This window comes from Hyaena hyaena, unplaced genomic scaffold (assembly GCF_003009895.1).
Source record: "Hyaena hyaena isolate Hyena2069 unplaced genomic scaffold, ASM300989v1 scaffold_54, whole genome shotgun sequence".
Classification (NCBI taxonomy): Eukaryota; Metazoa; Chordata; class Mammalia; order Carnivora; family Hyaenidae; genus Hyaena; species Hyaena hyaena.
Genome location: NW_024080685.1, coordinates 1,619,631 through 1,634,598, shown reverse-complemented (window position 1 = coordinate 1,634,598; position 14,968 = coordinate 1,619,631). Strand labels below are relative to the sequence as shown.

General features: G+C 39.0%; 1 protein-coding gene across 1 annotated transcript; it reads right to left on the bottom strand.

Annotated features, from left to right (window-relative positions):
• Window positions 1-3,752: 3,752 nt before the first annotated feature.
• Window positions 3,753-10,926, bottom strand: EPGN (epithelial mitogen). The gene is made up of 5 exons (XM_039230983.1): window positions 10,638-10,926; window positions 9,976-10,065; window positions 7,228-7,348; window positions 6,336-6,488; window positions 3,753-4,908 (listed from the first exon to the last, which is right to left on the bottom strand). The coding sequence occupies exons 1-5, from the start codon at window positions 10,678-10,680 to the stop codon at window positions 4,854-4,856; spliced, it is 462 nt and encodes a 153-aa protein (XP_039086914.1). The 5' UTR covers window positions 10,681-10,926; the 3' UTR covers window positions 3,753-4,853.
• Between the last annotated feature and the right edge of the window lie 4,042 nt (window positions 10,927-14,968).

Genomic DNA, 14,968 nt, shown 5'->3' with positions numbered 1-14,968 from the left:
GTCCCCTGCGTAGAGTTTTTTAGTGTTGCTTCCAATTTTTGCCCCTCGCTGGACCGCTGCCATTGGCCATCTTTCTTTAAAGTATTTGTGGGACTCAGGGTAGGATTGTGTGAGTGACATGGCGGGAAGGAAGTTGATAATGGGAAAACCACTCATTTCCTCATCCCCTCACCAAACAAAGCCAGGTGTGCCCCAGTTAGGGGACCGGTGCCAGAGAACCCTTGTTCATAGCCTGGAGTCAAGTGTTTCCTAGTAACCTCTTCATCCCCTGAGTCTTGAAGATAAACCAGGGTCTATTTGCAGTTTACACTGTCTCCCCGGCATGTACATTCATCTGTCAGCGGGCACATGAAGCCTGTTCTGGCCCCACCCTTAGGATGGAATGCATATCTTAATAAGCAGATGACAGCAAGGAGTTTTTGTGGTTGATCCACGACAAAGGTTGTTATTTCATACATTCTAAAGAAAGGAGCTTTTTTTTTTCATTTGCATACAAACCACTTGGGTATTATCTCTAAGCTCATCAAGAAACAAACTACTAACATTAATCTTTTCTATAACATATAGGGAAGCATTATCATACGGAGTTTAGATGTGGGAGGTGGGCATCAGATCTACCTGGCTCAGTTCTAGGCTCTGCCACTGAAAGGCTAAGTGACATGGAAAAAGCAATAGCCTTTTCTCTGAGCCTCAATTACACACAGGTGTGGATTAATTAAAAAATGCTAATAATGCTTTTCAAACATCGTAAGTGCTCATGAGTGGTGGCTATATCACACCATTAAACTTGATTTGTGTGGAGACTTAATATTGAATCAATATTTTCATGCCATTTTAAAGATCTGTAGATGCCATTCTTTCCAGAAAGATGTAAAGTCTAATTACCGTCTTCCGAAAGATCAAAGGCACTGCTAGTTTGTTCCCTGCTTGACTGTGGTCCTAACCAAATTTCAATTAAGTGATTGGTGCTCCGATGATATCTGAGACATAAAAATTATAAAGAAAGGTCATGAGATATATTAGAGATAAGACCTGATGAAACAATGCAATTCCCCTTGTTACCATATAATCACATTCCTAATCTTTATGGGATGTTTCTTGGGAGGCTTGTGGGTGTTGCCCACGATCTGGAATATCCATCATGTCTAGTTTTGGCAGAGGAGTGAAGTGGAACGGTAGGACTCATTTACTCACATGGATATTCTCCCAGGTTGTGGGGGGGGTGGGGGGTGGGGGTGGCGGCTAGCCTTTGAATTCTGATGATGATGAATGGCTTAGGCTCTTGTACTCTGAACTGGGTGTTCATGATTCAAATAATTAACAGAAATTTTTAGCTGAGTTTGGAAGATCTGCTTCTGAACATGCTACTGAATAGGGCCGCGCCAAGGCTTGGACAGAAATGTGGACTCACCCAGATTAGCAGTGCTAGACTCTGACAAATTAAATTTCAACACCTCCGGTTCATCTTGGCAGATGCTAGTAACCTGATGTCATGCAGTCATGATGTAAGCCGTAAAGAGTGGTGTTTTGCAACAGAGAGATTCTGGTAACCCTTCCCATGAATGTGGGTTGCAGGATATCAATATTTACATCACACTACAGAGAGTGTGTTACATTTTGCAATGCCAGAAGTTAGGTGGCTTACTCATGGTCTTCTGCAGAGAAAAAACTGTCCTTATGGCCAACATCAAAAGCTTAAACTGCTGATGTTTGCCTTGTTATTTTCTTAAGACATTTTTTCAATTATACATAATGAATGGAAATCTTCTTGATGTCATGAAAATGGACATTTCAGAAGTAAAGGATTAGATTTGTATTGTGCCCAGAAACCCTAAAAGATAATCTATGTTATAATTTCATCTACTTCAGGCATTATAAAAACAAAATATACAAAAAGTAATTTGGGATGGGGCACCTGGCTGGCTAAGACAGTAGAGCATGGGACTCTTGATCTCCGGGTCGGGAGTTCAAGCCCCACGTTGGGTATAGAGAGTATTTTTTTTTTAAGTAATTTGGAAAAAGAAGATACAATAACAAATAATTATTCTTTTCTGTGAGTTTACTGGCTCACATATGTTTGAAATTATAGTGTTTGCTCCCACCCTATCATGCTCCAAATGTTAATTAAAATTTTTTTCTTTTTTCTTTGTGAGAGAGAGAGAGAGAGAAAGAAAGCATGAGCCGGGGAGGGGTAGAGAGAGAGGGAGACACAGGATCCGAAGCAGGCTCCAGGCTCTGAGCTGTCAGCACAGAGTCTGATATAGGGCTTGAACTCACAAACCGTACGATCATGACCTGAGCCAAAGTCAGACGCTCAACTGAATGAGCCATCCAGGTGCCCCCAAATGCAAATTAATGAAGCACTTATGAATACTGATGACTTAACGAATGTGTTCTCAAAGACTGAAGGATAGATACCTGAAGAAGACAAAATGGGAAATGAATGAAATTGATGAACCCCTTATCCTGTTTGCTTTAGTCAAAGGTTCCAGAAACATGTTTTCATTTCTTTCTTACATGACCCACCCCACCTACTAATTCATGACTAATAGCTGAAAATGTAGTCATGATGCAAGGACTTCCCTGGCAGGCTTTTCTCAGGGTCTTCTTGCATACAGGAAAAAAACCAGAAGATGAAAAAGTTTGCTGAACATCTTGTATTTATATGCATTGTCTCACATAAGTCCTACTTACATGTGTAAATTTTGCCCTGGGAATGCCAGAGATTCCTCCCTGAGAAATGAATTCTAGGCTTCAGGGGACCAGAAGATTACTTTGTATGACAGACCACAAACAGATGGCGTTTCATAAGCCACACTCTAAGTGTCTGAACAGCCGCACTGGGGAGATTTTATACCGTTAATGCACACCTCCACACTGAAAAACTCAGAATCCCTCTTGGTTTCTGTTTGGGTTTGGCAATCTGGACATTTTAATTCTCTGTCTGGCATTTTTTAATTTCAATTATATTGTGTTTACAATTTAGAAATACTTACAGGCAGCAGATATTTATAACTTTTTAGGTGATCACCTCTCCCGACTCCAGCATTAATTCCTCTTTCCTTTCATCAAGAGGCAGTCCTTAACTAGGGTTTGTTGTTTCTTCCTGGACTCTCCCCAGCTTTTTAACACCTTTTTGAAATGCTCAGGAAGAACATAGCTTTCTAGGTGCGGTCGCTGGAGTCACTGGGAGGAAACTTCACCTCCCCACTTTTTGGTATGATGTAACCTTTGCATACTTTGTAAGGACAAGCAGAAAATGCTGATGCGTAATTCATCCACATTAAATTCCTTATGAAGGAAAAACAAAGCTGGCGAAGTGCCTTCTTCTCAAAGGAAAGCATCATGTAAAGTTTTGTTTAGGAGCGAATGAAAAGTCATTATAGAAGAGAATGTCTTGTTACCGTTGTAAAAACATTCGTCTTTGATCCTCCTTTAACCTTTGTGATCAGTATTGTTTCACTTATCTACATCATGATGGAGGGGGGAAAAGTCCATAGTTTTAGACTGAATCCAAGAGAACACTGGTAAATATTATTATTCTTTAATTCCATGTTTCACTTCCTTTAAAAACAAAATTTTACATGATTTTAGTGCAAACCAAACACTAAAACAGGCAACTAAGATGATATCTGGTGGTGTGTTTTGGGGTTAGATGTGGCATGGGGGACAGAGGTGGTGTTGAAAGTAATTTCACTTGCAGAACAAATATGGAAAAATTTCTCTTGACCCACTGTCAAACTTTAAAAACTATCAGGGCCTTGGAGAAAATAAAGCCAAAACCCGAAGAAATTAAAGGACCTGTGTAAGATAATTCGACTTATGTGGAAGAAGTATAATTAAAGAGGAAGCGACCCTAATTCCCCTATAAGCATTTCTGTCATTGTTCCATTTTCTCTTGCTAAGTGCAAATCTGCTATCAAGTATTCAGAAATGGCAGAGAAAGTTTCCACGTGCTGTTGGTGAAACAATTCCGTCCAATTCTTCAGTTTCTATTTCAGTGCCAATGGTAATTATTAATTAGTAGAACTCTAGAATTTCAGTCTAAATGGATAGTCACCAGGTAATTCCACTAACAACAGGAAGAGGTGATGAACATAAACATTAGGGGACCATTGACTCCAACACAAAGCTTTATAATCCATGCAGAAACAGAAATGTTCCACCTACTCAGGGCTCAATATCCAGATAGCTTTTAGTCAGCAAAAACGCTTTAGCTTATTCCATATTTCACAGAGAAAGGCTACGTAGTGTTGTCATGAGCTGGGCATGATTTATGTTTGCATTGGATATTCCATTTTCTTATCCCTGGTGTAGACTTCAGGCCCATGCCTGCGTCACTGGAAGTGTCATAACACTGACCTTGTCCTGGCCATCGACATCACGTCCCCTTAGACACTGTGAAAGGGCATGTTTGGAACTGGGTCCCTAGAGCACCGGTCTAAAATACTGGTGGCAGCAAGGACATGAAGAACCCAAGCTTGGCATTGCTTTGGCTTGCTGCAAGGTTGGTAATTATTCCTATGAGAATTCACATCTGACATGGTCAGAAGCATGAAGCTCAGTCTTTCTGCCGTTAGAACAATAACCACACAACAACAGCAGCACACCCAGAGTAGAACTGTGAACTTGGCTTCGGTCACAGTGGCTCGTTCACTCGGCTCCCATGGCACCCTAACGACGGCAAAGTCTGAAGACCATTGTTGAAATTTACTCTCTTGTTTCATCACGATCCCAACTTCCATTATTTTCAAGTCCAGTCAGCTTGGGAAGTTTTGTTGTTTCATTGGAAGATTTTGATTTGGGGCCCACTGAGTTTTATAAATGCCTCACGGAAATTTTTCACAAGGGCCCTACAGTGGTCTTCCTCTGGAACAGACTTTGTAAGGTGATTTCAGTTTTAGACACCTAAAATAGAACATTGGTTTCTGTGTGAGTTTGACGGCCTTTTGCACGGTTTATTGAGAATGATATATATGCTCTGGTATAACAGTTGCTCTTGGTTCTCCGCCCAAGTCCCCTTTCCCCACCAGTGTGACCATCCCCCAATGGCTATGCCTGTTAACTGGCTCACAGCCAAATCCTTCTCCAGAGGGTAGCCCTTGACCAACAGAGCACCTAGCCTGAAGATTCCTGGGAGATTCCAAGCTCTTACTTCCTTTCCCACCAGGAGCATCCTGCCACCCATGCTTGATGACACACGGCACTAAAACCAAGATCCCTCACCTTCTTGGGAAATGTCTACCATGCCATTCATACCCTAGATCTCCCTGTGAAATCCAGCTAAAGCCAGACTTCACCTAAAGCCACATCTCTGCTCACTTTCTTCTCTGTTCTAGTTTTCTGTACTCCATTACAGGGATCACCTTAGGGAATTCCCTCTGCCAACGACTTGCACAAGAATTCCCATCTTAGGTTTTGCTTCTAAGGAACTTGACCTCAGACTGCCATCTTGTTAACATTAAAAGGCTTACTTAATTTTTTTCTTTTTTGCCTTTCTTGGTCTCTTAGGCAACTGATATAAGAGATTTTATATCAATTAATCTACAATTGACATAACAGATGTTACTCTAAGATGCAGTTATTAAGCAAACAAACTTTTTATTATTTTGTGCAGTCAGTCTTGGTCATTTTAAAAATGACAACTTAGTAGGCTACTGCAAAGGAAATGTATTTACACATTTTCTTTAATGCATCTCATATTATCTCTTGATGTTCTCCTAGTTACATGGATTTCAGAAAAAAATCATCAGTGTGGATAAAATAGAAATAAGAACACAAAAGTAACTTGTGTATCCAGCTTCTTTTCTTAGGTTTTTAGCAGTAGACAGAATCTCCTGAATAAACCCTCAGCTGATGTCTGAAAAGAACGTGGCCCATGTTTATCATACATTTTCATTCATTTAATACTCATTTCTAGAATTGTTCACCCAACAGAAATTTTCTGGGTGTCTACTGTGTGCCAGGCATGGTATTTAGCGCTGGTACATAACTGTGAACAAGATACACTTAATCTCTACTCTTGTAGGGCTTACTGTCCTCCCTAAAACTTTGATGTATGCAGACAGAGACAAGTATTATAAATTGGGAGCTATTATAAATTGGGAGATTATAAATTGGGGCTATTCTATTACAATTGCAGGTAGATCTTTACTGCTTGTCTGTGTTTATAAGAAAAAGCATCAAAACAAATCTACGTAGGAAGTTGCCAGATTTGCAGCCATTTTTCACTAAAAAATTATACTTGTCAGTGCTTGGTACATTGCAGGGGCTCAATAAATATTCATTAAGTGACCAAGTGCCCAGTGATTTCATATTTTGCTTTTTTCTCATACCTCTTTCTTATGTAGCAGTAAAAAATAGCAAGAAAACCACTTAATAATAATCCAACACCAATCCCAATTGCAATGTATTTTTCATAAGAATCCACAGCATATGAAGTTAAGGTCAAGTGCTCACACCTTTCTCCAGTATAACCAGTAAAACACCTTTTAAAAAAGAAAAGAATATATAATTTTAAAACTCACAGTGATAGAAATTCAAAGAAATGGTCAATTTCAAAGAATGAAAAATTTCAATAGAAAATAAGTCATTTAAGGAGGAAAATTCAAATGAAAGCCAACTATTAAATGTATTGAAGAAGCTATATACTTTACAATAATCAATTCATTAAGGCTCTGTATTAATGTGAATACACTTCTCTCATTGGTAGAAGGGAAAGGTAGTCTGCTTGCATGAGTCGATCTAGAAAATTATTAACATACTCTTTCGTAGGAAATTAATCACCCAGCAAACCAATGATCATAAAAATAGTACTGAATTGCTCTAGAATTTTATATTCCTAAAGTGTTTTCGCTATAGTCTATTTCATCTCATCCTGTAATGAACCCTGTGAAAACTCAGAATCCTCTCTACAGTTGCTAAAACGCACATTTGGATTCAGTAGACTTGAGGTGAAGCATAAGCTTCTGCATTTCTAACAAGCTCCCAGGTTACATAGAAGCTGCTAATGTGGGAGCTATATTTTTGAGTAATGAGGGTTAGGTAGTTTAGAAAAAGACTCCTTAGATATTCAAATATAGTGAGTCATGTTCAGATGATGTACCCTTTTTACCAGATAAGAGCGAGGTGTGTGGAAATGTACTAGGTGAAACACACAGAAACATTATGTGAAACATAAATGTATCTCCTCCCAGATCTAGGACTTGGGAAGTTCTTTGCAATTACCTGCAGATGGCTTTCTCCAGCTCATGATGGAAGGCACAAACACCATTGATGCAGTAACTATTGTGGTCTTCCAGGCAAGGATGTGAGAACTTCAAGGCTATGGGCCCTTCTGTGTAGTCAGCTAGGAAAAGGACATACAATATTAACAGATGAAGTAGGTCGCCCTTTTATAGTAGATTTGTTACACACGTGTAAAGAGACCTTTATTTCGAAGAATATTCGTTAGGTTCTCTGTCATTTAAAATATTGGCTGATTCCATCAGCAGGTTATTTTCACAAAGTTTAGGTTAATATCATTTAGATACATCACTAATTCACTAGGGGATGGAGGTGGATTGATAACTTCTATTCTCTAGAAGCTGCATAATAAGGTATAGATACAAGTTTGCCAAAAGGTGGCAGCATTGATTCTCATTTTAGCAGGCTGTGTTGAGCAAGTCTCCCCAAATACTAATAAATGTCGAAGATTGCACCCAATTTTTTATTCTCCCCTTTACACCTGAGAGTCAGCACTTAGGAAACTTGGATTTATAGGGATAATGAACTCTCCAAACAAGATGAGACTTCCCCGTTTCCTCTTTTGTGGGCTACCACTGAGAAGGTAATTGAAAAGGGAGCACTGTGCCTCATTACAAAAGAGGCGTTGTTATGACCTATACAAGAACCAGAAACAAGTTATGGGTTAATTTTCACAGAGTTGAGACAACACCTTTGAATGTTAATTGGAAATTTTACTCAGTTAATGAGACATTTCGAGATAGTGGGAAAAGCCCTGGACACAGAATGAGAAAATCTGGGTTTTGACTTCTAACACTATGCAAATGACCACATCTGGTAAAACTCTTGTGGTCAAGTGTCCAGAAGCCTCTGTATGGGAAGCTTCCTTATGGGAAGCTGGGTTTCAGTAAAAAGAATACACTTCAGGATGTTTCCTCCTCATTCCCTGATGTACAGAAGACATATACCTATGCCATCCTTGGGGTATATTCAGTGGGGATACACTTGTGTAAAGCTGTATAATTGGGCCCTGTTTTGGTAAAAAATTTAATGACTGATTTTTAAATTTGTCCCAAGCAGCATCAGTGGTGTTTTATTTTGTCATTATTATGAATAAACATATCTCCTCATCCTTAGTCATCATGTTATATATACCATACCATATTTGCCTTGCTAAGTAGATTAACAGAATCCTTCCTATTTGTTTTAAGGGGGAAAAAAAATCTAAAAAGGAATATTTTTTATATTGAAATACTAAATCTTAGGTACTAAGTCACCAATAAGATACTGTGTCATATAACTTCATTTTGATTAAGAACACACAATATTACCTTAAAATTCTCCGTAATCTTGGTAAATGTGGTGTTGTGAATCAAGTGTCTCATTTTAACAACTAACTCTCAGCCAGTGAGAATTTCCCACTATAAACTGGGCTAGGTTCTTCCTGCTTCAAGACTAAATTAGTTGAATTAGCCGCTCCTGCACCAGGATTTCCTAGGAAATGTGAGAACTGAAAGAAGATACCTCCAAAGAATATGCCAGAGAGACTTCTCTTTCCCCCCAAAAGAAGAATATTGGTTTCAAGTTGATGAAAAATTTCCTAAGATCCTGGGTGCAGATTTTTAAATTAATTAAAAAAATGGAAAAACAGAAGTTCTCCAACAAGAAAGCAAAGGACAACTGTAGAGATGATATATTTGACGCCCTGGTTTCCTTTATTACCATCTGTAACTTGGAAAACTTTACTTGAATTTCACTCCTAAGGAAGTAAGAAGGTGGTGCTGGGCTTATTGCTCTGAACTCAGACACTCGGAAAAAGCTCCACTTGGATTTTCTACAGCATTATCTTCCAGTGAAGATCTTTCCTCATGGCTCAGAAGACATGAAGAAGTTGGCTAAAAATTATTCTAAACCTTACACGGATTTTGTTTTGAAAATGGATAGATATTTTTAAAAATTGGCAAACTATTTTAAGTGAATTTTTTAATTTAAAATTATTGGTAAAATATTGCTATCTTTCGTATTCAGAAACAAAGCATTTGACATGATCTTCTTTTCTTTGCCTGGCTCTGAGCATAAGCTATGGTGTTTCCTCTGTCCTGTCGCATCACCAATCTTCACAAGAGGGGGTGGTGATTTGGGTGAGAATCATAACCACCTGGTACATAGGTCTTGGCAGGTAACAAACTTTCCAAGTTCACCTCTGAGAGTTCAAATAACAGCAGCTAGAAGCTATTCTAATAATAATAAGAGTAATAATATAGGAAAGAAAATATACCATCACCATCAACAATAAAAGTTGGGTACACATGGTTAGGAAATGGAGCATTTGTTAAAATGACAACAAAAGCGCCCCCAAAGCAAAACAAGAAAAAAGATCTTTCCAAAGATGGATTGAGGCTTCACCTTATCCTAATTTCTTTGCCTGCAAAGTCATAGTCATAGATTAAAATATGGTATTAAAATATCAGTCATCAAAAATGCCCAAATGGGGACTAACTGCCTCAGAACACAAATGGGTTATTAGGAACCAACCTGGAGTCAACCAGAAGGCAATATTTAAAAGGTATGTCTTTGCTGGCATATTTACCTGTCACGTCTATTTAATAGCATCCTGCTAAAAAGAGTTGATTGCCTAATAATGAAATACCCATTAAAAAATTTCCAATGTTGCTTTTTATCACAATCCAAAGTTCTCTCAAAAGGTAAAAAAAAGAAATCACTTAAAATACAACAGTGTGAAGAAAATACCTTCTGTTTTGTTAACTGTCCAGTTACTCTGCTGGGTTGTGTTTGAAGGTGTTCCCATCACCGCTGCTTCTTCAGTCAAGGCTGTCATTGCTATATGAAGGGGTGGGGGTTTGAGGGGAAGGCACGTTTAGCAGGTGAGCCTCCTTCTATGTGCAAGCAACAGATAGAAGGTTATGTACAAGCAACAGATCAAAAGGTACTCTTACTCTGCTTATTCTCACTTCTGTTCTATTCTTAATTCACTTACATTTGAAAACCATAACCTGATTAGGACAGCTTCCTGACAGTTTCTCATTCATACCTATTCCCCTGACTACCTTATAATCACAGAAAATAGAAATACAGTCATTTTTAAGAGCACGTGGATTCATTTATATACTAATTCAATCACAAGGATGCTATGGCAAAGTGGTTAAAATGTATCAACCACTCCTCAGTTGTAGAAAGCAAACACACAGGTCTCAAAAAAGAGGGTATCATAATCTGTTAGGAGCCGAGTCTGTATTACATAATAAAACTCAATTAATTCACAGATTCCTTGCTCTGTTCTTTGTCGTGAAGAACGACTGTTAAAAGCCAACTTCTCACTGGAACAGAGAGAACAAATCCTATTCATATTCTACACTGATACAAAATTAACAAGACAAAAACAAACCACCTACCTTTGAATAAGAGATAGACTGATACTGACACTCCGAAAGCCATTTCCAGCTGTTGTTAACAGTATCTTTCTTATCCTTCCAGACTGACTGGTAGAAGGTTTTTATGGAGCTCTGCCGAGAGTCTTTCTTGCATTTATATTTCATGAAGCGTCACCTGCCGTTCTTACCAATCAAAAAAATATGTACTTTTGGCAGGAGCTATAGGTAAAGCCCTTGAGGCGCTCACACACTTATTTAGGATTCCTTCATTATCTAGCAATGTGATCAAGTTTTCTTTTGAAACACTGGTTTCCTGTTACCTGTGGGCATAATCGTGTATGTAAAAGTACTTAAAACAACAAAAAAGAATCTCAATTCAGGAAAGGCCCCATTGCTGCGAACAGAATTATACCAATCTCCAAGGTTACTAGGGACCTATGTAGGATTCCAACAAGGCGGGGGGGAGGGGTGGTGGTGGTGGTGTCTGATTATTTGCATAACCTCTAAGTGAATCAAACATCTCTGAAACTGCAGTCAGTTACACCACCTTTCAGGACAGACTGCGTTCTATCTCAAATCAAATTACCTTGTAATTTAGTGGCAAGGGAGAAAATTAAATCTGTAAAAAAAAATTAAATCTGTATAAACACCGAGGTTTAATATTCTGTTTTATTTTTTGCTACTTCATATTGCTATTTACAAGCTCTGTAAAGATAATTATTTTTAATAGCATAACATTTACCTTTATGTCATTCTGCCATTTAAGATTTTTCCAGTAAATGGAATGTGCTACCAATCTCTTTAGGACTATAGTGCTTCAATCTGTGTTCCAATGATTAGGCTAGAGAGGACCAGTCAAGTACCAAGACGATGATGATATTTATGATGTCTCCACTAAGATAACATATTTAGGTCTGGTATATCTGATGAATAGAAAGTTTTGTTTGCTTTTTATTTTTTAGAGAGAGAGAGAGAAGAGGGTGAGTTGGGGAAAGGGGTACAGGGAGAGAGAAAGAGAATCCTAAGCGGACTCCACACTCTATGCAGAACTCCAGGCAGGGCTCTATTCCATGAACCTGGGATCATGACCTGAGCCCAAATCAAGAGTTGGACACTCAGATGACTGGGCTATCTGGGCACCCCTAATGAATAGGAAGTGTTAAATTTAATGTTACATTCAAATTTTTCTCAGTGTTGGGGTGCCTGGGTGGCTCAGTTGGTTAAGCTTCCAACTTGGGCTCAGGTCAAGATCTCACAGCTTGTGGGTTCGATGTGGCCCCACGTCAGGCTCTGTGCTGACAGTTTGGAGCCTGGAGCCTGCTTTCAATTTTGTGTCTCCCTCTCTCTCTGCCCCTCCCCCTCTCGTGCTGTCTCTCTCCCAAAAATGAACATTTTTTAATTTAATTTTTTGTTAAAAAAAATTTCTCACTGTTAACTTAGCTGTAATTATTACAGTGGCATTTTAAATGCCAAAACAGATGATTGTTCCTATTAGATTTTGTGACTGTAGGAGCTTCCCATAAATTTTCACCTGCCCCAGATTATTACAAGGAACTTATGTAAATATGTTGCATGGTAGGTGCTGTGCTTTTCTACCAGGAATTTCAATTGCTCACATTTTCGGTACCTTGAAAACCTGTTTTAGTCAAGATAGGTTACCACTTGCATCATGTCCATCCAGCAAATTTGGTTTACCAGAACGGATCTCTTTTACTATTGAAATATGAATTTGGCTGTAGAAATCACACAAGAATGAGCTTGTTGAATTCATTATAACTTGGGCAATCACCACAGGAGTCATCATTTTAAAGTTAAAAGAATATATTGCACTTGGCTCACTTTAAATGTGCCTGCATTTTGTATTTCTACTTTTGTGAGTTTTCTTTATTATTAAGATCATTTCTGGGTCAATATTTTCCCCAGGACATAATATTTGAGTTATAAATCAAATAATCAGCCTCTGCACCTCTGGTGTGAGTTGAAGAAGAAAACATTTAGGAAGGGTTAAATAAACCATCACAACCAATGGCGGTTTTTGGAAGGAGATGCCAGGTCCAATGTGAAATATCTTTATTTGTAAGGCTGGGACATAGCACAACAGCCATCTTGGTTGTAACTGTTAACTGGGGTTTGCATAGAGCTTTGCGTTTTGCAGAGGGTTTTCACGCACATCTCGAGTATTTCTTCAGAGTGGTCTTAGCTCCAAGAAATCCAGTGCCTAACATATAGTATACACCTAATGACTCCATCTTGAGTGAATAAAGTAATAAACAATAGGGCTTCTTTCAATCCCTTATGACAACTGGGGAATGGAGACTCAAAAAAATTAAGTGACTTACCAAAGGACATAGCCTAGAGTCAAGACTTGAATTCATGTTCAGATTCCAGATCACATGTCCTTTCTATTTCCCCAGCTGCGTTCTCTGCTAGGAATCTGTATACTGATCCCAGAGGAAATCTCTGAATTATCTCCTACAATCCAACCTTAAATAAATTACCTCTATCCTAAGAATCTAAATATTAAATGAACTGTGGTTTTCACTCATGTCTGGGCTGAGAGACATGGACGATGCTCTTTTCTGATGTTTCCCGACTCTGATGAATTGGGCCACATAACACAGAAACTCCCCTCCTGGGGCGCCTGAGTGGCTCAGTCGGTTAAGTGGCCAACTTTAGCTCGGGTCATGATCTCACAGCTCGTGGGTTCGAGCCCTGCATCAGGCTCTGTGCTGACAGCTCAGAACCTAGAGCCTCCTTTCTATTCTGTGTCTCCCTCTTTCTCTTTCTGCTCTTCTCCCACTAGTGATCTCTCTCTCTCTCTGAAAAATAAATAGAAGCATAAAAAAAAAAAAGAAAAGAAACTCCCCTCCCACTTTCCTGAAGGCTCACAGTGGAAAATAGCTCTAGTCAGCTCACATGGATCTTTCCTCCAGGACTCCTACTGATGGATCCCACTTACATTCTCTTCAGGAGGGTCTCCTGCCTTGGCTTCTTCAATCCTCCCACAAAAAGTCCTTTCCCCAATCCTGAAGAATGGGGAGATGGGTATTGTAAGGTGGCTTCACTGATACCTGCACTCATTCTTGACACACATTGGAGCAGGTTGAAAAGAGAAAGGGGAATGAAGGCTAAGAGCTGCAGCACTCCACGGTCAATTTTCCCTCCTACCATTTTTCCTGTCTTTAATTTATTCATCTCTCTCCTCTTGTCACACCATCCCTGAAAGTGTCTGAAAGTGTCTTCTCTTCACTGCCCTTCCCTTCTTTCCCTTCCCTTCCCCTCCCTTCCTTTTCTTTCTTTTCTTCTCCTTTCCTTTCCTTTCTTTTGTTTCTTTCTTTCTTGCTCTTTCAGTAACTCCACCAAAATCTATTGCAAGATATTGGCAGGAAATTGTCATCCCAGTCCATTGTTTTCTCACTCTCTTTCTCAACCTATTCTGTAATTCTCATGGATGTAGTTGTCATTCCTTCAATCATTCATTTATTCACCCATAAAATATTAAATGTCCACAACATCCACAGCACTGGGCTGGGTGTGATGTTAGCAAGAAAAATAGACAAATCATTCCTGGCATCTGGCCTCAAGGACCTGAAGGGAGTTAAGGAAGGCACATATGTAACTGCAGGACTGGGTAGGAACTAATAAGTGCCATGAATGTGTACGGAAAGTTACACATGAGAGTTCAGGAATGGGATTGCGTCAAATTCTCAAGGCAGTTTCATGTGACGTGAACTTTAAATATCAAGTGAGATTTAGATGTATAATAAGAGAGATGATTTCAGGTGGGGGAGGGCACTGAGGAAGGCAACATGATATCATGAAAAGAGTGAGCTCTGGCTCCCATCATCCCAGACTTTGCTTTGAATTCCAATTCCACGTCTACTATCCATTTAGCCCTGGCTGGGGCTTTTTAATAACTCCAAGGGTCAATTTCTTCATTTATAAAATGGAGATTGTCAATAACAACAACGAAAAATCAAAGCATTTAGCACGTGATGGTGCTCTCTTAAGGATAGTTCTTATTACTGAACAGCACTAGAAAAACACAAGCTGTGTGTAATGGTCAACAAGATCAGAATTTAGTGATCAATACACTTTACCAAGTCCTGAATTTTCATCACTAGCCATGAATTCTTATTCTCTTCCCAGACTGATATTATGTCAGGACTTCTATTTATGGATTATGTCATCGCCTCATACTCAACATGTCTTAAAGTAAATATATCTCTTCTCCACATCAGCTCCCCTCTACAACTTCCTCATGTTAACCGAAGAATACACCTTCCAGGCTCTAATTACAATTCTCCTAACTTACTAAGCATGGAGTAAATTATCCGGGCTCTCTCTAATCT